The 23,399-nt window shown below is 30.2% G+C and overlaps 1 protein-coding gene across 1 annotated transcript; it reads right to left on the reverse strand.

Annotated features, from left to right (window-relative positions):
• Positions 1-300: 300 nt before the first annotated feature.
• LOC105783145 (potassium channel AKT1) lies at positions 301-5,648 on the reverse strand. The gene is made up of 11 exons (XM_012608393.2): positions 5,303-5,648; positions 3,717-4,082; positions 3,561-3,618; positions 3,148-3,468; positions 2,814-3,059; positions 2,627-2,725; positions 2,514-2,546; positions 2,242-2,427; positions 1,856-2,050; positions 1,628-1,703; positions 301-1,362 (listed from the first exon to the last, which is right to left on the reverse strand). The coding sequence occupies exons 1-11, from the start codon at positions 5,464-5,466 to the stop codon at positions 479-481; spliced, it is 2,628 nt and encodes an 875-aa protein (XP_012463847.1). The 5' UTR covers positions 5,467-5,648; the 3' UTR covers positions 301-478.
• Positions 5,649-23,399: the final 17,751 nt, after the last annotated feature.

The raw sequence follows: 23,399 nt of genomic DNA on the forward strand, positions 1-23,399 counted from the left end.
TGTATAATAGATCTGAGTTGAAACCCTAACGTACCTTCCATTCTCATTCTATCATCTTTATAAAAAATTTTGATTGATACTTTTGGAATTTGGATGGTTAATTCTTTGGTTAAATTATGATCTACTTTTATTGTAACAAGTTCCTTTGCAGGTTTAAAAGTGCAAAATAGAGGATCAAATTTTAAAAGATGTATGGACATCAAAATCATGCAAAATAGAGGGATTAAATTCTAAAAGATGTATGACATCAAAATCATTAGTTCATCAACCACCTGAAATAACTTAAAAATACTACGAGGGTAATGTAAATGTGCAATTTTTATTGATTTTTCTTTTAACTACTAACGAATAAATATTACACATTTACAATCTGATTAAAATGCTCGAGGTCAGGATCAGCTCAGCTTCTTCTTTTTTTCCCTCTCCCGGATTTCTATTGTAAAAACAGTCAAAGAAAAATGTAAAAGAAAAAAGGGTTTTACCCAATGCAATGGGGTACTTGACTATGTTGTTGATGTACCATTTGACCATCACTAACAAAAACAAGATGGTCACCATCTCTAATCACTTCAATACCATCAATTTCAGCTCCTTCTTTGCTCACCACTTTACCACCAATGATCCCAAATTTTTTAGCACCCATCTCAAGCAATTCCTCAAAGTTCCCTGGAAGTGAAACAAGCTTCCCAATGGTTTGCCCCTTTTCTGGACAACTTATTACAACTCTAGCAGAGTTGACAACACAATCCTTCACACCCTTAGGTTTATGTACTGACAATAGCAAATCTTTCTCCATGTTGTTTGCGGCTGACATTATCCCGAACAGTGAGTTGTGGAAGTTACTTGTCCTACGTCTCTGCCGGGATTGGCTCCATGATCCATCTGTACCATCCGGTGCCACAGGACGGATCACCGGCTCACTTGTAAACCTCCCGAGGTACCGTGTCTCAGCCTTCTCTGGGATTGACATGATAGATTGAGTTTTCATCTCTCTTCTTGATTCAAACATTGTCTTTATTTCTTCGTGTCCTTGTTGCTCAGCTAGCTCCCTGGGTGTCCAACCATGAACATCAGGTTTGTCAATGTCAGCACCTTGATCCACAAGGTACTTGACTATTTCAACGTTGCCTTCACAAACCGCAACATGAAGAGCTGTGGTTCCGTTGTGCCTTGGACGTGTGACATCTCCACCATATCGAATGATTTCTTTCAGCAAGTTTAAGTTGTTCTGCTCAGCGGCAGTGCAAGCATAGTGACCTACATCTCCAACATTAATACTTGCTCCGTTTTCCTTTAGCAGTTTAGCTACTTGATCATGGCCAGCTAACATTGCCTCCCATAATGGTACATTTCCTTCTGAATCTGCATAACATAAAATTAAACAAATCAATTGCATTGTAAATCATGTTCGGGTTAAGATCATAAAAGTATAACAATAAGCCAAGTAGTCGTGTTATATTCATATTATTTTTTCTGTTATAATCATGCTATATAAATCTTTACACATTAATGTATTTGCAATCTTGTTCATGTTATTTTTTTCGTATTGCAGGGTCTAACTTAAATATATGGTAATTTATATATGAGGAAAGATAAAGTGTTATAAACATAAAGGCCTGGAGAATACCTTTAACGTTTGGATCTGCACCATAATCCAGTAAGAGAAGAATGCAGTTCTCACTTCCTTTTGATGCAGCTATATGCTAATTTTTCACAAAAAAAAAAAAAGGAAATAAAAGAAATTGTTATATATACATGTATGTATATATATACATATATAAACAAATTAATAATCACTGAGCAACTCTGGGGTCCTGGCCGAATAAAAAAAAAAACCCTAAAGATTTTGACTAACCAAAGCTGTTCTTCCATTGTTGTCTGATTCATTAGGATCAAGCCCCCTTTTCAATAGCTGATTCAGCAACAAGTCATCTCCCCTGAGTGCGGCGAAGCAAAGGTTGAGAGGTAGGTCCATTCTCCCTCGAGCTAGCATGTTCTCGGTCTCAATTAAAACTCCTTCCATTATTGGGTCATTCATGTCTTTCAAATGCTGCCCCAAACAAAGAACTCCAAGACTAAATATGTATAAAGGCTATAAGCCTATTCTCACATTTTCAGTTGATTTTCTTTCTGCATATTTCATGATATTACTGTGTATATCGCGTGGTAACAAAAAGGTTAAAAGGGTTTCAAGGGATTAAATTAGTCGGTATGTTGTATGGTTAAGTGCAGCATGTATACCTGGAGGAGATTATTCATGATTATGGTCCCATCTCCAACATTGGCCTGAATGATATTAAGGAATGCGGTCCTGTTTAGCCGAAGTAGTTGGCACAATCGTTTTGTACGTACTGTAAAGAGCTGTGGCCTATAACAAAGTACTCCGATCTCACCACAGAGATCACCTGCTTTTGCCTCTCCAACAACCTGAAAACCAGTCCGGATATTAGTTCAGTTAGCATCCTTTCATGGTTATTTATTGCTAAGGCTGGTGTTTGAGTGTTAGAACTTGCCTGCTCAGCTCCATTTTTGAGAACCAATAGATCCTGAAAAGCAATACAAAACATTAGGGACCCAAAACATGAACAAGAGTTGCGGAAACTTGAACAAGAAGTAATGTTTTTACCACGGCGCCAGTGACAAGGATGTAGAAATCCGTAGGTGCTTCATTCTGCAGGATGACATCTTCTTTTGGAGGAAAATATTCGGCTTTCATCTCTGAGACCTTAAATCATTTATCGACAAAGATGTAACTCGGCATGTTTGGAGTTGATTTCAAAATAAAAGCTTTTAGCAAGTTTTGAGTTGATTACCAGCTGAAACAGCAAGTCATTGGAAACACCGCGGAATAAGTAAACTTTATCCATAAGAGAGTAGAAAAGATAATGCGAAATGCTCGACCGAATGGCTTTAGGAAGCGAATCAATAATCTCTTGCTGCTGCAGTCCCTCGGAATCTGTCCTGAACTTCAAACATAAATGTGCAAGCATCTGATCTTGTAGGCGATGAGGCAACTGGTTTCTCAGAGCAAAACTTGAAGCTGCTTGAATGGTATCCCTCTGAGAAATAAACAAAGGGAAGTTGATCAAAAGACTAAATCGAAAACCGGGGCGAACAGAAGCAGTAGGTAATAAGAAATACACTCACAAATCTTCTAGTTCGGCTTGTTCCATGGACAACCAAGTTCGTCATGTTTCCGATCAAGTACGCTGTCAACCCAAGGTTGAAGAGCATGTAGAAAATGGTAAACACCATCTCCCTAGTATTCACAGGATGCAAATCACCATAGCCAACAGTGGTCAGTGTAGTGATAGACCAGTACATCGATGTAACATATCGTATCCACAAGCTCTGTTCGAGGAAATTGTCTCCAAGTGAGAGTGCGATCCATGTTCTTCCCGGATCATGATATCGTGCAGCTATATAATAATAGAAACATCCAGCACAATGAACTGCAAAAAGTGTAACCTACAAAAACACCCAGAGTTCCATGAATGCTGCATCACAAGAAACAGCAAAACTTTCAGGTAAATTTTCCCATTATGTTCTGTTATACTTACACAAATAAGCTTTGCACATCGAACCCAAAAGTAGTTGTAGTTCTTGTCTTTCTCCATTCTGTTGTAATAAAACAATGCCATGTCATAAATATACCGAAAGTCAATTCAAACCAAACCGTTATCACTAGTTGATGAAGGTGAAAACAACTCTTGTACCTGGAAAACAATGCACTAACTCTGCGCAGACGCCAAAGGCGAAGCATATTGAACAAGCCATAGGAACGCAACGGCTTAGGGGAGATTTTCTGAGCGAGTTCCGATGGTATCGTCGATATAATGTCGAAAGCCAGCCACGAACTGCTGTACTTCCAAGCGATCTTCTTGTGATCATCGATGAGTAGATAGGTTGTTTTATCAAGGTATGCAACAAAGAATGTGAGGATAATATCCATGGCAAAGAATCCATTAACAACATTATCAGTAATGGAGAGTGGTGATTCAGGTTTCTTAAGGAACCCAAACTCCAATGGTGAAACCCAAGCTGTATAGATGACTAAAATAACCAGAAAAGTCTCCCATACCCTGCATGAATCAATTCAAATGTATCAATTTCAAGCAACATGTGTTCCTTTTCGTGGACTTAGAATTTGCATAAAACCTTTTCAAATCTATTCAAAGTTCCTTGTATCAGAAGACAATAGGGTCTACACCAACTCACAAGGTATTGACTGCTTTAGTTCATTAGATCTTTACAATTTTATCTCGAAAAAATGTTTCATGTTTTCTAGGACATCTAATTCAAAGCCGGTCTAATACCAAATATCACAGTTCATACCAAGTGCAAGGTATTGCATGCTTCGACCCGTTGTTGTATTGAAAATTAGGGTTTAAAGAAGTCTCTATATATTACCATCCTAGAAGAAAGACAAAAGTAGCAAGGAACTGTAAAAGTCTAAAGTCTCTATATACCATGCGCCCACAAGTTTGATATTATTATCATTATTTTGGAAAACAAACAAAAAGTCTATTTTGAATGCAAAAAACAGAAAGGCAAAAGCTGATACTATTGGAGAAACAGAAACTTTAAAGTGATCCCATGACAGTCAACATTTGGATTCTCAAGCCCTCTAATCAAGAACAGCTTTATAGTCTTTGGGTTCAGACTATTCAACAAACACATTGTAACAAGAATAATAAACATATTACGGAATTAAAAAACACAGTCACACACACTTTTTCTAATATAAACAATAAAAAATGAATAGTTTTAACATATTGCTTCATAACAATAAAGCTAGATATATTCATCAGAGAATTAGCAGAAGAAAGAACAGGGAAACTAAATACCAATAAAAAGATTAAAACAAGGGGAAAATTTTTTTATTAGGTAACAGAAATCTTATGTAAACTAGTCCGATAATTTTAGTGTTATAAATATTATCGTTGAAGGTGTGTTGAACCGATGAGTTTTAAGATTTATATATAAACAAAAAAAAAAAAACACTGGGCTATGAACCGAAGTAAAGAACAAGTTTAACATTAAAGAATACCAAAAAAGGAAAAAATATATTTTACTTTGTCATTTCGAAAAAACAAAATATCTCACGAGATCCAATGGCGTGGGGTTTTCCCCAATACCCACCACCGCCTCATTCATGAGCCTTTGACCATGTTCACAGACAACCCCCAATATGAGGAAAAAGCTTGAGTTAATATTTTTTTTTAGAAAAGCAAAAAAAAAAAAAAGAACCCACAGTTGAAAAACAAGAAAAAAAAAAAGCTACCCTATTGCTCTATTTCACCTGTAACGACGATCATAAGGAGAAACGATGAATCTCTTGAGCTTGACTCTACGGTTACTTCTTGCTCCAAGCGAAGGGAGTATACCAGTTGATAAGCTGTAATGGCTGCTTTCTCTCGATATTTGTTCTATATCTTCTTGCCCACATACTGAAACTCGAAACATTTGGCTATTTTTCTTTCTTATGTTAATACACACACACACTCTCTCTCTCTCTCTCTATTTCTCCCGCCTTCTTTTCCTTCTTTGGCTCTCCATATCTATATATACATGTGTATGTGTGTATGGATGGATGGATGGTGCAAATAGTTCTTTTTTTTTTTTCTTCACTTACATGAAAACTCGTTTGGTTCGGTTCGTTGTGGTTACAGTTAATTTTTAAGAGAAGATTCAATGATGTTGTTTTTTTGGCAATTTTACCCCTATATAACGGAGACCCTTTTTCTCCATTTTTCCCGTTTTGGTCAACGTCTATCTTTGCCGTTTCAATGTTCTTTTCAACTGTACATTTTATAGTATAAATAAAATGTCTCGTTAAGGATACATAAATAAAATTTATTTAGTAAAAATAGTTATATTGTTGAAATTTGTTTTTCAATATTTACGTTTTTTTAATTTAAATTTTTAATTAAATTTGAAAATTAATATTTCAAATAAAATTATATTATTAAAATAAAATTTTAACTAAAATATTAATTATCTAGTGATGTTGGCATGACAATCCGCATGGTAATCAATATGTACTTCGTGTTAACATGATAATATTTATCTTATATGTCACTGTCAACAAATAATTTAAAATTATACAAATATTCATAAAATAAAAATTGAAAAATTATAAATTGTTCATAAATTCAAAACTATTAAAATGAAGTACACGTGAATTGTCATGTCGATTGATATACTTAAAATTTAATGCTTTTAGTTTTTTTTTAATGTTAGATTTAAGTTCACTCTTTTAAAAAGTTGAGAGTCAAGTTTAACTAAAAAAGTAAGAATTTTGATAAAAATATGAACATTAAAAGTTAAATTTAACATTATGCCATAAAATATTATATTAATAGAATCATATAAGTAATTTATTTTTTAAAATAAAAGAAAATTACACTAAGCATTTAATAGTATATTTCATTAATAATTTATTTTTAAAATAAAAGAAAATTACCCTAAGCATTTAATAGTATATTGCATTAATTAGTATCTAAAGTGCATCTAGGGTAAGTGGGCACCAAGTAACATGTAGCCTATATAAGTCACCTTAGAGCCATCGAGATTAGTGTGTGAGTTAAACTTAGATGCAGAAAATAACACGATTAAGAGAGAATTATGTGTTTCAGTTTGAAGGGTTTTTCATTCAGGATTTCAATTTTTCTTTCTTCTGATCTCTCCATCTTGTATTTTTATCTTATTAATGAAATCTTCTTTTACCCATAATTTTTTACCCTCTTTGAAGAGTCTTTTTCATGTAAAGTTTGTTTGTTCGATTTTTTTTTTATTTTTTCATTATTTTATTTATTTGTTGCTTACAATTTATCCTCAACAATTAACAACGCAATAATTAAATGGATCCTAAATAAATTATGTTTCACATTCTATCTTAATTTTGTTATTTCTTTTAGATGCATTACTATCAATTACTTATCTTTATCATTTAATTATGAAATTTCCAAAATAAAAAATTATATATGTTGAAAATAATTTTATATAAAAAAAGAAAATAGTATATACATAAGGATCATATATTCCATTGTCTTGATTTTATTATTCAAACCAAAATATATTTAATTTTTATAAATTTTTAAATATTTTAATACACAATGGATGTAATTTAATAACTTAAAGAAAAGGGATAAATCTCAAAATTATACATCAACTTTGATTCAATATGTAATTTGATACATGAACTTTAACTCGGTGTAATTATACCCATGAAACTTTGATCGTGGTTTAAATGTATACATTATACTTTAATTTTGATTTAATCATGCACATTTAAAGAAATAAATATATTTTTTATATTAAATAAATATAATTATATATGTATGCAATATATAAACATAAAATTAAGTTATATCAATAATTATATTAATAATTTATAAAAATTAAATTAAATTATAATTTTATAAATCAAATTACACAAAATTAAAAAAATATAATTATATATTAAATTAAAATTCACTTATAATTTTAAAACTTAGTCGTAAAGAAAAAGAAAGAGAAACTTGTGGGATGTTGTTTTCAATTTCAAAGTTCAAACTCACCCACTGTGCGTGACGCCATTTTCGTGTGTATGTTAGATTGGAACTTTCAAAGGATCACGTGCATGGTCACGTGAAAGGAAAATACGAGTAAGCTATGTGGCTCATATTTCTATTTTAAGCCGCACACGTTTTGATGTTAAAAGATTATGTATTTATCTTATAGATTAAATTAAATTTTATTTTTATTTTAAGACTAAATTAGAAATATTTAAACTTAAAATTTTGTTTAAAGGAAATTAAACTTTGTACCACTTGATTCCATAAGGAATTAGAATTCCTTTTACAGACCAAAATTAATTTTATATTTTTATGATTGTAAGATTGTAATTTTACTATTTTAATAATCTATATATTTATAATTTTAAATGATTAAATTAATTTTTTATTATTTTTGGTGGTTGAAGTATAATTTTACTATTATTAATTTAAAATTCTATAAATTATAAAAAGTTTAAATAGAAATTTTTATTTTAGCTTGATTCCGTCGTTGAATTAGCATTTGGTTACATGATAAAATTTAAAAGAGAATTTACGTATGATATTTATACATGTTAAGATTCAATTCCGGATCATCAAAATCTTAAAACCTCAATCTTACAAATAAATTTAGACATCATTGATGATCTAATCAAATTAGTTTTTAGTTGAATGTGTCTTTATCTTTCATTCACCGTCGCCGGAGTGCAAAGCCGACACATATAACGATTGTGGAATGCACCCTTAATGACAGACTGCACAGGGAAAGAGATGGAAACATGTCTCGTTGTTTTCATGCATGATTGCTAAGTGGGACCATAATTATTTCCAATTTGTTGTTAATATTAGCAACACATTTTTAATTACATTTATTTATTTATTTATTCATTTTGTTATATTTTCTCTGAATTTAAATGCGAGTCTTAATGATAGGCTATTTGAGAAGTGTCTATAGCCAGTTTTTGGATCCTATCTAGGCGCTTTGATGATTAGTCATCCCGAGTCTTTCGATCTCAAAATGGGACTATACTACTCATCAACTATCTACCTACCTAGCTATACACTCACTTTTTGGGTGTGAACACACCTCGATCATTGGACCGCATCTAGGCATAACAACATTATATTGTCATAATAGAATAGGGCCCACGATATACGTCTTTCACTCACCTGCATGTACTCCTTGATAGCAACCTTTTACAATGACATGTTATGTCACGCTGGTAGACAAAAGAACCTCCACTATATATACCAACCCAGACAATGAAGAATGGATCATTTTGCCTCTCCAGCAACCTTATAAAATCTATCTTCATAATATTTTCCCTTGAAATCCTCCGCTTATCCTCCTTTTCTTTTTCCGGCTCTCTGCTTTAATAAGTGAATTGACCTTTTTGTCAACCACTACTCCCTCCTCTTTAACCCACCCTTTATTGTACACTAGAGGTGCTCATGGGCCGGGTGGCCCGGCCCGGCCCGACAGCCCGCTCGAAATATGGAAGGATTTGGGTAAAAATATAGGCCCGAAATATGGGCTTGGGCAAAAAAATGAGGCCCGATTTAAAAACGGGTCGGGCCTTGGGCACAACTTTTTTGGCCCGGGCCCAGTCCGGCCCGACTCGAATATAATAAATATTTTTATTATTTTTTATTTTTTTAATTTTAAAATACTTTTATTAAATTTTTTTAATTTTAAAATATTTTTAAAATACTTTTTAAATTTTTTTAATTTTAAAATATTTTTAAAATACTTTTTTTAATTTTTATTTTAAGTTTTTAAAAAAAATTTTGGTATTTATTTAAAAAACGGGCCGGGCCTGGGCTTATGAATTTTTTCCCGGGTCGGGCCTGGGCAAAATTCTAGGCCCATATTTCGGGCCGGGCCGAAATTTTTTTTGGCCCGGCCCGGCCCATGAGCACCTCTATTGTACACTATACCAACACATTTAAATAACTTTAATTACATGTTAATTAAATATATTTATAGTTAAATAAAATCCAGTAAATAAATTTGTACTTCCCCCTTGTGTTTAAACACAAAAGGATACTAGTATTCTACCATTAATGTGGACCCTAAAAATTTCAATTGAAAGTGATTTGCAAGATTAATTATTCAATTCAACTTTGATTGTTTAATTAAAATATAAACTAATTTATTTTATTTGACTCATTACATCAGTTCCATTGAATTTTGTGATCATGGTAGATATATAATAGTAACAAATAATTCTTTTTATTTTATTTTATTATTTTGATCCGTGTTTTCAAAATCAAAATAGTTGATTTAACCGATTAATATATCAATTTAAAATAATAAAAAACTTGTACAATAATTAAATTTTATAATTTTATAATAATTTATTTAATTTAAACCGAACATATTAATCAAATCAAAATTTAATAACTTCAACTAATTCAATTCCAAAAACATTAAATTTCATTCATATAATGATGCACCAACTTAAATTAAATAATGCCACGTTTTGGCACAGAATCTAATAAAGTTGAAAGTGAATCTTAAAATGTGTAGAATGCACTCATTTTTGTCAACGGTTGGAACATCAATGTATACCCTACCATCAACCATATCTTAAAATCATCATAATTATGCTGATGAAGTATTAATTAACCTTAGGATTCAATTTTCATCCAAAAAACAGAAAGCCCTTAGGATTCAATTATTATCTAAAAAATGATTATTTTTATTTAATTCAAAAATTATATTTTAAATATTATCGTTGCATGGAGAGTGAAATGAATGTTGTAAAGTCTCAACCAACCATGGACGTAGACTTTTGCTTTGCATTAACTACCACCTCGTGCTTGCAATTTGACCCCTTCCCTTTAATTTTGTCTCAATTTGGTAATAGACGCTTGTTTTGAATCTGCCTCGGTTTCCATGTCCCCGTCCCCTTCCATTATTACATTTTTTAAAAGTAAAAGATTGGCCTAATTTTGTCAAAATTTTTGAGCTACAAATGGCAATTTTGCCTTATGTACTTCAAACGTTCACTAATTTTGGAGTGGACTTTTAACGTATAAACAAAGTTATGGATTAATTTAATATTTGATGTGGGAAAATTTTAGATTAGGAAAAAGTTTTAACGTATAAATTTTAATATAATGTCTTAAATTATTTATAAATATAATTCCTTTTTAATTCATAAATAGGAAGAAAAAATACATTTCAGCACGCTCGAATTCACGTCTTTTTCCGCTAGCAATAATATCAATACCAATCAAATTAAGACTCAATCAACAATTCTACAAATAGTTACTACAAATAAAGTATACGCATGAATATAATATAAAATGTAAATACATGTCTTAGTAATTTTAACGTAGAATCAATTCAAGATAAAGCACAACGAATAATTTTTTAAAAAAAACTAAACAAAATCTATACATGACACATGCACATAATAAAATTAAGAGACCCGTATAATTTTTAATGTTAAAATTTTAAATTGTAATTAAATAATTTTATATTCAATTAAATGATTACAAATTTATGACTATTATAATATCGATAATTCCCAATTAAAATCATGTAAAATAAATCAAATCTTAAATTTATACATTATTAATATATAAAATACAATGCATAATAAAATTTGTTTTTATTTACTTATAGACCAAATTTATTATTATATTATATAATTAGAACCTACATGTTGAGGTCAAAAATCACCAAAGGGCACACTTTATTTATTTATTCGTTTGTCTGTTTAGACTAAGCTACAGAATATTTATATAATTTATGTTCCCTTTTTCCTAACAATGACTGGTTTCTCTTCGCACAATCCAACCTAATTGTTTTAATGAATAATAATGCCTTAGAAAGCCATTTCATATATTTGTATTTAAATAAAATAATTAATCATCTAAATTAAGTTCAACCATTTTAATCACAAAAATCTTTGTGGCGCACATATATTACTCATTTAAAACTTATTAAATAACCCTTATTTATTTAAACTTGGAGAATAATTAATTAAGAAAAGAGAGGAAAATTACCGGCAAAGACAATTATTAATAAGTTCACACTTTGGTGACTCAATTTCAAAAAACTACAAATTAAAAAAAATTTTAGGGTTTTAGAGACCTCTTTCATAGTTGTATTTCAGTAATTTCGTCATCGTTTAACCTCCTCCTCTAGCAAAGAAACACACCCAAAGCTTGTGCCCTACTATTTCAACTTTATGGTTTAATTCTCCTTGAAATGGCCTAAAACTCTATTGATTTAAACCTAAAGCCTTAACGAAGAAGCTCTTTGATCTTCGTCCACTGCCATTGGATGGTCATTGACTTTGATATGTTCCTCTTTTAAGTGAGACTTTCTCCTTAACCTTTTGGATTAAGTCTTTTTTTATTATATATTTTTATTCATTTTTTTCTGATTTTATACCATCGTTTTACTTTTGTAAGTCTTATTTGGGGCTCATTGAATCATTAGACTTTCTTCCCTTTTTTTATATATGTTTTTATTGTAATTGTGATGATATTTGATTATCAATTTAAGGTAAAAGCGTGTCATGGATTTTGACCGAATGTAAAATATGAGTGGATTAAAATTAAAGAGTTGCTAAATTGGTTGGATTAAAGGGTATGGAGTTAACAATGGTTTTACTAGGGTTTGGGGCTTTACCTTAAAAACGCAAGATATGTAAAGCATAAAAACATGAATTAGTGGAAGATTTTAATGTTAAACCGCCACCTAGCAAAACTATACTATTTGAGTTAAATAATCATGTAATTGACTTTTGTGAGCCAAACTCTCCATCCCTCCAAAGCTTTACCGACTTTTGACTAATTGCCTTACCCCTTACCTTCCCATCACATCTTTACTTCATTTTGCTTTTGTAGTTGATAAAATAATTTATTTTGTCTCTGTTTTCTAATCATTTTGACTTTCCCTTTAAATTTAGTGTAATTTTAGATACACGTTCTATTTATTTCCACACCGCATCGTAGTTATTGTTCATCTAAAGACACATTTACTCGTATTATTAATTTTTAAATAGCAAGGCCGACTAAATTTTTAAATTTTTGTACTTTATAAATGAAGTTTTAAACATGCATAAAATTACTAAAATTAAAAACAAAAATCATTAAAAGTTTTAAAAATAATAAAGTGCATTGTATTATCATGTGAGCTATCACATGAGTATCGTTAAACAATTTAGTCAATTCTTTTATCCAAAAATCAACAATTTGGTTCAATTTTAAAATGGTTGGGTCGCAGTGATAAAAACTCAAAATAATAAAAATAATAAACGTTAGAAATTAAATTTATCATTAAACTATTTAAATATAATGAATGAAGCTTATTTTATCATTTTATAATTAATTCAATAATTAAATTGCACAAAAATAATAAGGCATTTGGGTCACAATGATAAATATTTGAATTTGAGTTCATTGGGAATGCAACACGTCATGATTTTATATTAAAAAAATTATATTTGAAAATAAAATAAAATCCTAAAACTTGGGCCATGGCATTGGCATAATGATTTTGATACCAACTTTATTTTTTTGTGAAGCAAAATCAACTGTCGTAGCCTTCAATGAACTTAGAATCAATGTTTCTCACCATTGATAGAGCTACAATAAAAGAGCAAAAAGTTGGAAGGAAGGAACCAGTTTAGTTTACCACTAAATGTGAAAGAAGGAATCATAATACATATGAAGTGCAAAAGAAAAAAGAATTAAAAAGATAATAAAGATTATTAACTATGGTCTATATAGTATTTTACCACTTAATCAACAAAAAACATGTGAATCTTAACTTAAGCCAAAAGTGTCGCAAAACAAAATCATCATATCCTCACTTTCATTCTGCATAAAATAGTCTTTCACTTTATCATTTATATGTTTTATCTTCATTTCTTCTATATAATTATTCTCAAATTTTAAAATATTCATATTTGTCAATATTTATTTATACTCAAAAATTTGTTCGAAAAGTGAAAGGGTTTGAGTAAAAATATATCCTCGAAAATGGGCTTAAATAGAAAAATAAGGCTCATTTTCTAAACAGATCAAGCCTCAAGTAAGCTTTTTTCGACCCGGACCCGACTCAGACTGAATTTGCAAAAGAAAAAATTGCTACTGTTTTGCCAATGTTTTTTTTTATTGCTTATTATTTCGCTATCATATTGCTACTATTTTGTTGTTATTTTGTTTGGATATTGTATAACTCTTGTTTTATTATTAATTTTGTTACTATTTAGAGATATTTGCTTACTAAGTTGCATTTATGTTAGTGTTATTAAATATATTTTTTAAAATTTGTTTTCCATTTGTCGAGAAACATTTATTTTAATGTTTGTAATATATTTGATGTGTTATATTTTTAAATTTATTTTATATAAAAATTTTAATACGGGCGGGCCGAGTCGGTCTCTTGTTTTAGCATTTTTATCTGAGTCGGGCTTGGGCAAATTTTTTGCCCAATTTTTGGATTAAGCCTAAAAAACAGACTTAAAATGTTTACTTGATCCAACCTGAAACCGACCCAACCTATGGGCAACTAATTTATAGTAATGATTAAAGTTTTTGTCTGACACTTAGGGTGCGTTTGGATGGTGGTGCGGTGCGTTTAGCTTACTTTTTGTCTCACACTACAGTATCTAATCTCACCATCATCGTTGTTTTTATACTAACAGCAGATAAATATACCGTCCATCTAAACCCACCCTTAGATTACACATATTCAAATTTTATATTCATTTTCTTCTCTCATATATATATATATATATATATATATATTCGATAAAAAAATGAATGTGAGATGAAAGTGTAAGGTAAATGAGATGAAAGAGAAAAAGTAAAAGTGGGGGAGTCGGCTAGTGGATGAGCAGGAGAGGGTTTCCTGATTGTTGGAAAACAGTGGTAGGGACATCTAAAATTAAAGGAGGTAATGATTGCTTTGGTCTCCAAACTATTAAAAGCATTATCGGATACTTGTCCACATCTTTTTCAATTTATGTCGTCGGAAATTCTGGGTTTCATTTGAATTTCTTAAAAAAGGAACTCTAGTGTTTTCTTTTACCTCTCTTTGTTTCCTTTCTATGAAAATGGAATCTTATATTTTTTTTCTTCTTCATTTTCATTTCTTTTCTTGTATTCTCTTACGTCTTGATTCCCTTTTTTAAGGGCTTCAGACTTTCTTCTTTTATCTTTAATATAATTGTTAGTGTTATCTTTTCGAACATTTTAAGTAGTAATATTTAAGATTATAGTTGAAGAAAATACTGAATTAAGTAAAGATGATCTATTTGAAGAAGTTAAGTCTAAAAATATCTTTTTTACTTTATTTCATAATAAGTGATTTGATTGGAGAAAATTTTAGAGATTTGTTATGACCACACTTGCTCATTTACCAAGTATTATAATGCTTGTATAAGAATTTGGCTCTAGAATTTTGGAGAAAAAACATGAGAGCACTTATTTGTTCAATGTTTGAAACTTGTTTTTAATGCAATTACTTTGTAAACAAATTGTTCTTCATATTCAGTTTATAATTAATCTTTCAAGGGAAAGTCTTACTGGAGAGAGTGATATTAGATTGATGTGTAGAAGTGTAACTTGGTGAGCAAGTTGAACTTAGGTCACATCTTGTATTGCATATTGATAGTGGATCTCTTTTTGGGTAAGCCCTGTAGACATAGAAAGTTTTTCTAAGTTGCATAACCAACTTCTGTGTCTATCTTTAATTTTACTCTTTTAGTTGTTAAAGCTGTGGGGATTAATTTATTTCCTTAGTGTAGTTATTTCGTCATTTATGTTTATATTTATTTGAACAAATTAGTTAATAAAATTTCATAATTAAATTACTAACTTTCATATTTTCTCCTTACTGGTTTTAGCACAAAAAGCAAAATGAATAAAACAAATATATTCTCACTGATTACCAGGTTTAACTATTATTAAATTGCATCATAGGGTCAGATTATGATGCAAGAAGACAACTTACTAATACTAAGCTGCATCATAAAGTCAAATTATGATGTAAGAAGACAACTTATATTAGTGGGTAATCTAAATGGTCCATAGCCTAAGGGATCAAAATTGAGCAATTGATTCAAGAGACTATTATGTTGTTTATCAAATTCAATTGGAGGAGATACATTATCTTGGGTATCATAGTGCATGTCCCCATAAATATAGAGAAATAGGTGTGATTGTTTGATCTAACAATGTAACAGACATTACCCAAGTTTAATTAATCATTATCCGTTTATGGATAAATTCACTTGTGACTAGTGTGGCTTACCTCAATCTAGAGTAAGTAATTGACTATGTGTATGTAACTCATATACTTTGATCACACAAGATGAGTAAAATTACGACCAATAGGAAGAACTTCGTCATGCCCCAAAATATAAGGGGTTTAATTGTAATGGATAAACAAGCAATAAGACATAGGTTGGATGGTTAAATGATAGTGCATTCATCTTAAAAGTCCTAGGTTTGAACCCCATTCCTCCCATTCTTTTTCCTTTTAATTTTTAGCAACCTAGGATAAAAGTTACACTAAAAAAAATACAGTTGGGAATAGAAATTTAGTAAGAAATGGGCAATAGCCCAATGGTTAAGAGTTAGTCCCTTTCCCTTGTGTTCCTAAGTTTGAACTATTCTTTCCCTAAGTGCATTTTTTTCCAGTCGAAGTTTTAGGTTATCTCCTAAAGGGTTTTCACTTTCCCCTTTTTTTTCAATTTCTATTAGAATTTATTTTTTTTTCTCTTTATTTCTTCTCCCTTTCTTTTCTTCTCATCTTCTTTTCTTTCAAAATTACAACATATTTCCTACGTAATTACTGATTAATTATATTGCTATCCCGAATTACATCATCCCCCGTTCAATTGTCTTCCTATCAGTTTTGGGTAATTGTCGTCCATAGTATCCGATCTTTTCCAAGAAATAGTAAGTACATCTCGTATTGAAGTTTAGATCTCGAATTTTCGTAGTATTTCTATCCAAAACTAATCTTTCGTTCGATCTAAACGTTTTTTTCGATTCTTGACAAATCTTTTGATAGTCTTAATAAATCTTGAAATCAATCGTTAACTCATATGTAAATGTTGTTTGAAGGACCTAATTTAGGTGAATAAGATCATAATCGGGTGTGAGAAACGTCGATTGGTCTCCTGGTGAAAGGTGTGTGTCTTTTCCCAAGTGAATCGGTGGTGATCGTGTGTAGGAATAGGGTTACACGGCCTACCACATAGTTTGTGTCCCCCTTGTAGGTTAATTTTTACGTTTGCCACACAGCGACAGTTTGTTACACGGCCCGGACACACAACTGTGTACCCTTGCCACACGACCTATAGCCTCTCACACGGTCGTGTGTCCCCTATTTTACAATTTTACCCATAATTTTATGATATGTTCAGTTTAGTCCCTGTGTATGCCCAGAATTGTTTTTAGAGTTTTTATTTGCTCAGTTGAGTCTATGATATTGTGCCATTGTAGAATTTGTGATTTAATGATTGAAGTGTTATGGCTATACCATATGTGAAGTGTATATTACATGCTACTGTTATTGTGAAATAGATAAACTATTAGTGTTAATATTGTCACCACCCTATTGAATACCTCTTTAAGCATGATTACTGCTAGTGTTAATTTATTCTATTACAAAGCATGTCATATTGCATTGTAGGGGGTGGGATGATATGTATGGAAGAAGAGTGGCAGTTTAATAATCTGTAAACTGTGTGGTTCGCTCATGAACCAAGTGGCAGTTTTTTTCTGCCATTATGTTGTGCACCCACAACAAGTGACAGTAACTGCAAATTTGTGGTTTGATCACGAACAAGTGACAACTTGTCTACAAATGTTTTTATCTAAAAATAATAGTGGTTTACCCATAATTTTTACAAAACTCAATGGCAGCTTTTATCTGCAATTATGTTATGTATCCACAACAAGTGGCAATTTATCTGCAAATCAACGGTGGTTAATCCACAACCTGGAGTTAAAAGACTGGATGAGTTCTTAGGAACTCATAGTGTGGTGTATAGCGGTGGGGTAGGACCTTTTTTGATAAACTGAAATTGTATTGCCATTCATAAGCATGTGCATATGAAACTGTGAACTCAAAAATATTATAGCAATGTGTTATGTTGATAAATCGATATAGTGAAATTGTGAATTGCGAATTGCTATACGAATGTGTTTATCCTAAGAATTGTTGTCTTCTATGCTATGCTTACTGTTCCACATTGATTATGTTGTGATTGGACGCACACTAAGCTTCTTAAGCTCACTCCCCCCTTATTTTCATCTTTACAGATAACCCACTAGGTTAGGAAAACCCACCTTATCTACATGGTGCTTTAGCAAGGTTAAGGCTATCCCTTTGTTGAGTTTTGCCTTTCGACATAGGCGTCAAGTGGTTAGGCAACACTCTGCGAGGGGTCAATATCTATCATGTATGAGTTTTCCCTCAAATTTATTTTTGGCTTAAGTATCGCTACATAATTTTGTATATGCAAGGGGTGAATAATTTTGTATATAAAAGGTAAACTATTGTTTAACCATGGTGCAGTGATGCCACTAAGGTATTATGAACAAAGTTTTCCAAGTTCGAATTCCATCGTACATAAATATATATTATGTGTGAGTTTTCTCTCAGATTTATTCTATGTTTAAGTCTTGCTATATATGATCTTGTCAGATTTATTCCAGTTTTTAGTCTGATTGTGCTTTATACCGAGTTAGTTCAATTATAGTCGCTCGATATGTATTATTTGTGATTGTGCTGTATATATAACTATACTCGTAAACTCATTTTAAAAATGTTAAAATATGCTTCAAGTCCATATACTCTTCAGATATTTGAAATTTATTCCTCCTACTTTTATTTTTAGAAATTTAATCCTCTACTTTTCAAATTTAAAAATGCAAGTACAATTGCCAATACTATTAAAATTCAGTTAAATTCAGATATATTATAACCATATTTTTTGTTACATGACTACTAAATCAAATTTTTTATTTCAAAATGTCACACCATAAAATGTTAACGGAACAATTTTAATAATATTAACAATTAATCATAAAATTTTAAATTCAAAAATAGAAAATCTAAAAATCTAAATATACGTAAATATAAAAATTAGGAGCATATTTAAAAAAAAAAAAAGAAAAAGAAAAAGAACCTTTTGAGGTGGTTGGCCGACGGAGAAAGGCATGTGAAATCACAAAAAGAAGGCAGCCAACAAACCCATAATTCATGCACCAAAAAGAATAATAATAACAATAAAGGTAAGCCTACAAAATCTAAAAGCCATATAAAAAATTAGAATGCATGCATTCTGCCGCTGCCGCTGCCGCTGCTCAACACACTCACTCGTGCCTTGTTTAATTATGGACAACCAAATTATTGGAAAATGGATTCCTTCTCCTTCCTGTCCACCATTTTTCTTTTCAAGGGAAATAGGGTTTTAGAGGAGAAAGGAAATCAAAAATTTATTCAAATAGTAATATTCGGTTTGATTCAAATTTAGTTTAGTTAATTTGGGTATTAATCTAATTTTAATTTTAAATAAATTAAAAAACCGTTATCAACTCGAAAGAGAAATGTTTAAAGTGATATGAAAGCATATTATGGCTATGTGTCCATATTTAAGTAGAGGGTGCTAAGGTTGAATTAGCATATTATAGCTAAACCCTAAAATTAATTAAAATAATAAAATGTGTGATCCCCTAGTTCTTGTTTAATTGAAAGTTAAGCTTAAGTCTTAACCATCTAATGTGGAAAAAAGGTATAGCTATTCACATGGGTAAAGATAGGCATGCTTGAAGAATATATATATAGAATTAATACGTACACTGTCATTTACATTATTTCATAACAACAGAAGAATGCTAAAGTAATAGATGCCAATACCCTATCATGGATATCAACCATATATTAAAAAGTGAGTTAGTCTAAATTGAATAAACTTTTATGGAATAAATATTCAGTTAGTATTAATGTTTTATTCAATGTTTGCTCAATTATTCTTTTATCCGCAAATGCAATATAGGTATTGGGTTCAACAATAATAATATCCCTCAACATATAAAATTCGCGGTCACTCCACCGATAGTAGGAGCTGTAAGAATTTCTTATTTGATTGACAATATTATACAGCTGAAGATATTTTAGTCATTTGTATCAAGCTCAAACTTTCTTCTTGCATGCGTGCTCCTCCAGAAGCACACACTAGAATAAAAAGTAAAAAGTTATTGGTAGCGTATTCAATTAAACAGGTGATTTTCTCGCCTACTACAGATCCCATACTCCCATCTTATATAAATAAATTGCAGGGGATGAAGGGGGCAAACAGTAACTTTGACTTTTAAAAATAAAAAATATTTATATAATTCCTTTAATTTTTAGAAATTCACAACTTAATATAATAATAAATTGCTTTTTGTCTTCTAAAAATCCTTTATCCATTTTTGATCTTTCAATATTTGTAATGATCGACGTTTACCATGTTTGCATTTGATGGTAAGGTATTCTATACGTACATGTAATTAACCAAAGCTGCAGTCCGTAATTTAGGGATAGAACCATAAAGGCAAGGATTACATATGCATTGAATGTCATCGTTTAAGGATATATAATCATACAAACGTGTAATGATTAATTTAGTTCTCTAAGTTTAGATTTTTAATCAATTATTCAAATCGATTTTTAACGAAACAATAATTGAAACATTAATTTTTAACAATATTGGCATGACAATCCATGTGGATTGCATACCGACGTGATACTATTTTCTTATATGTAAACAAATAATATAAAATCAAATTTTAGAAAAAAATTATATAAAGTTCAGTAAAAATTATAAAAAAATGAAATACACATAGATTGCTATGTAGGATGTCATGTTTAAAAGTTTAATGTTTTAATTAGTATTTCCATTAAAAACACAACAATTCAACTCTTTTGAAAGATTTGTCAAATTTAACTTTTTTTTAATTGAAGGTCAAATTTAGCTCAATAAAAAATAAAACCAGTTTAACAAAAATATAAATATTAAAAACTAAATTGATCATTACCCCTTATACCAAACAACCGAATCAAATTCCACATTCATATATGACATAATACTAACCTACCCGAGCAGTGTGTAAAAATGTTGGATATTGGCTAATTGAGTCTTAGCTCGATTGGCATGTAATGCTCATGCAAGAGAACGTGGGTTCGAATGTTCTGAAACGCATTATCCTCCTATTTATGGGTTAGGGAGGGGTTTGGGTAGTCTTAGATATCGTGTCAAAAAAAATGAATATGATGAAAACTTATAATAAAATTGTTTAAAAAAATGTTGGATATTGGTGCTTGAATTGATGCTCATGGCTTTGATGGAGTGATGGTACCACAATAATTAGGCCCACTCTCATTGCATTTAACACTAGTCGGGGACCTTATGACTTTCAATTGCAGATTATATATACATATAGCTTATCGATTCTATACTATCTTCTTCTTTTTTAGCAGTTTGAGATAATATAATTGTAGATGTTGAAATTCGTGTCTAACGCATCTTAGATGTAACTTCATCATAAGAATGAATGATGGTCCCAACAAAGAGATTAATAAATTGTATGAACGAAATAAAGAGATGATAGAATGTTGTAAGTTTTGAGATTGGAATCCTAAATATGCTTAATGTTATTTTGTATTAACAGAATGAAGGAATAAGAGAATGATTGTAAAGTTTGGGATTCGGATTCTGTAATTATTGGATGTCACTTTATAAAATGATTGTATGAATCAAATGAAGAGATAAGGAAAAGTTATAAATTTTAATATTCAAATCACGAATCCGTTGGATGTCGACCTCTTAAGAATTATTGCCTGAAGATAACATAATATTCTAGATTTTGAGATTGTAATTTCAAACACATTTCATATGAATAATTGTATGAACTCATTGAAGAAATATGAGAAAAAAATGCCACTTTCTAAAAATTATTCTTAATGGTATAATAAGCTCTTGAAGTATTTTCATAAATTCAATTAAGTCTCTTCTAATTTTTTGCACTAATTTGAGATTTTTCACTCACAAAGTTCATCAATTAAGACCTTTAGCCGTTAATGTGATAATTAACGACTGCTGAATCAACCATTATAACAATGTCATGATGATCCACGTCAACAAAAATAAAAAATAAAAATCCAAATGAACTTGGAAGGAAGTTACGTTTTCATCTTTCCCCCTTTGTTTTTAGATCGATGAAATTTGAAAATTTTCAATACTCGCGCAGAGCATTTTAGGTTTTTTATGTGCTTGTGCTTTCATCTATAAAAAGAACAACGCTTTCAACAATTTTCTCAAGCTTATAATTAAAATTTTGTGTTTTATATATAATATATAAAGAAATAAAAGAAACATATAATTAAGAAAACTAGATACGCTAAACTAGATTATGAAAATCGACGTTAATGGGAGTTGATAGAGAGAGTAAAGTTAAATCCGACAAACTTATCAACTGACATTTTCTTTCTTTGTCTCCTCTCCAATTCTGAAAAGATTCAATAATGAAAACCTAATACTAAACTCGACACCTGCAAATATCGAACTACTCCTAAAAAATGTATTTCAAAAAATAAATTTTGAAGGAAGAAATAGTATACAATTTTCCCAAGTCAAAACACCTATTTAATACAATACAATTGAATTTCATTTAACTTATTTAAAATACAAACAAAAATTTGATCATCGGGTCCACTTACTAGTTTGTCCATATATGGAGGGCCAATCAAGCAATTGTCTTTAATTACAGGGTTCAAACTTCAAATACATAGCTGCCATGGCATGTGGCATTGTAATGTGGGGGCAAAAATGGTGAAGGACAGGAGTGGACCTATATGGGTTATTGCTGCTTGATGCTCACTCCTAGTTGCCCATGTGTAATTTAATGTAATTCAACTATCCAACATACTACCTTTCTCAAAGTCAAATAACTATCCAACACAAATTTCCTATTACATATATAGGTGTTAAGTGGTTGGGTTGGATTTGACTCGAGTTGAGCTTAAAGTCATGTTTATTTTATTAAAGAAATTATATTTTTTTGATATTTGGATGATTTTTCGTTAAATACTTTTTATTTTTGAAAAATTTTCCTGAAATTAAGTTTCAATGAAACAAATACAACACAAATTATATTTGTTAGAAAATATTATAGAAACGTTGCTTGTTGATAATCGAGATTTATCTTATAATATTTATGTTATTTTATTAGATTTAATAGTACTAAATGTCTAGTTAAAACTTAATTTGAAGTTACATGTATAAGGGATAAATGAAGTTAAGTAGGATTTAAGCAAAATATTTGTATTTATATTATTAAAATAATCATATTTTCTATAAAATTATTTTAACGTTAAAATTTATTAATAAAACAAAGTTTCTAATATTAAATGATTTTATTAATATTATATTAATAATTTATTATGTATTATTAAATATAAATATGTATGTTTAATAATATATTGGGATCAATATTCTATTTTATAATATTATTATTTAATTCAAATAATTAAATATTACAACTAAAATGCCGACTTTCAAATATATATAATATGGTTGCAAGTCAAACAACATATTTTAATCTTATAATATTGTATTAAAACTTTCAAAATATAAATTTGAGATATTATCCTTCTCTTTTCAATATTCACAAAAATCAAAACATCCAAATCATATTCATAAATTTCAATTCCATCAATTGATTCCAAAAGTTTTAATTTTGGAATTAAGAGCAATATATTCTAGAGTTTCACCCTGGATTAATCATAATTATATAGCCTTTTATATATATATTATTTTTAAAATTATGTTTTTA

Source organism: Gossypium raimondii, chromosome 13 (genome assembly GCF_025698545.1).
Source record: "Gossypium raimondii isolate GPD5lz chromosome 13, ASM2569854v1, whole genome shotgun sequence".
NCBI lineage: Eukaryota > Viridiplantae > Streptophyta > Magnoliopsida > Malvales > Malvaceae > Gossypium > Gossypium raimondii.

Coding starts and splice junctions, on each gene's coding strand:
- LOC105783145 (XM_012608393.2), bottom strand. CDS start 5,466: ATGTTTCGAGTTTCAGTATGTGGGCAAGAAGATATAGAACAAATATCG. Junction 4,083..5,302: donor CCTTATGATCGTCGTTACAG/GTGAAATAGAGC, acceptor TGATTCATGCAG/GGTATGGGAGACTTTTCTGG. Junction 1,363..1,627: donor TGCAGATCCAAACGTTAAAG/GTATTCTCCAGG, acceptor TATGTTATGCAG/ATTCAGAAGGAAATGTACCA.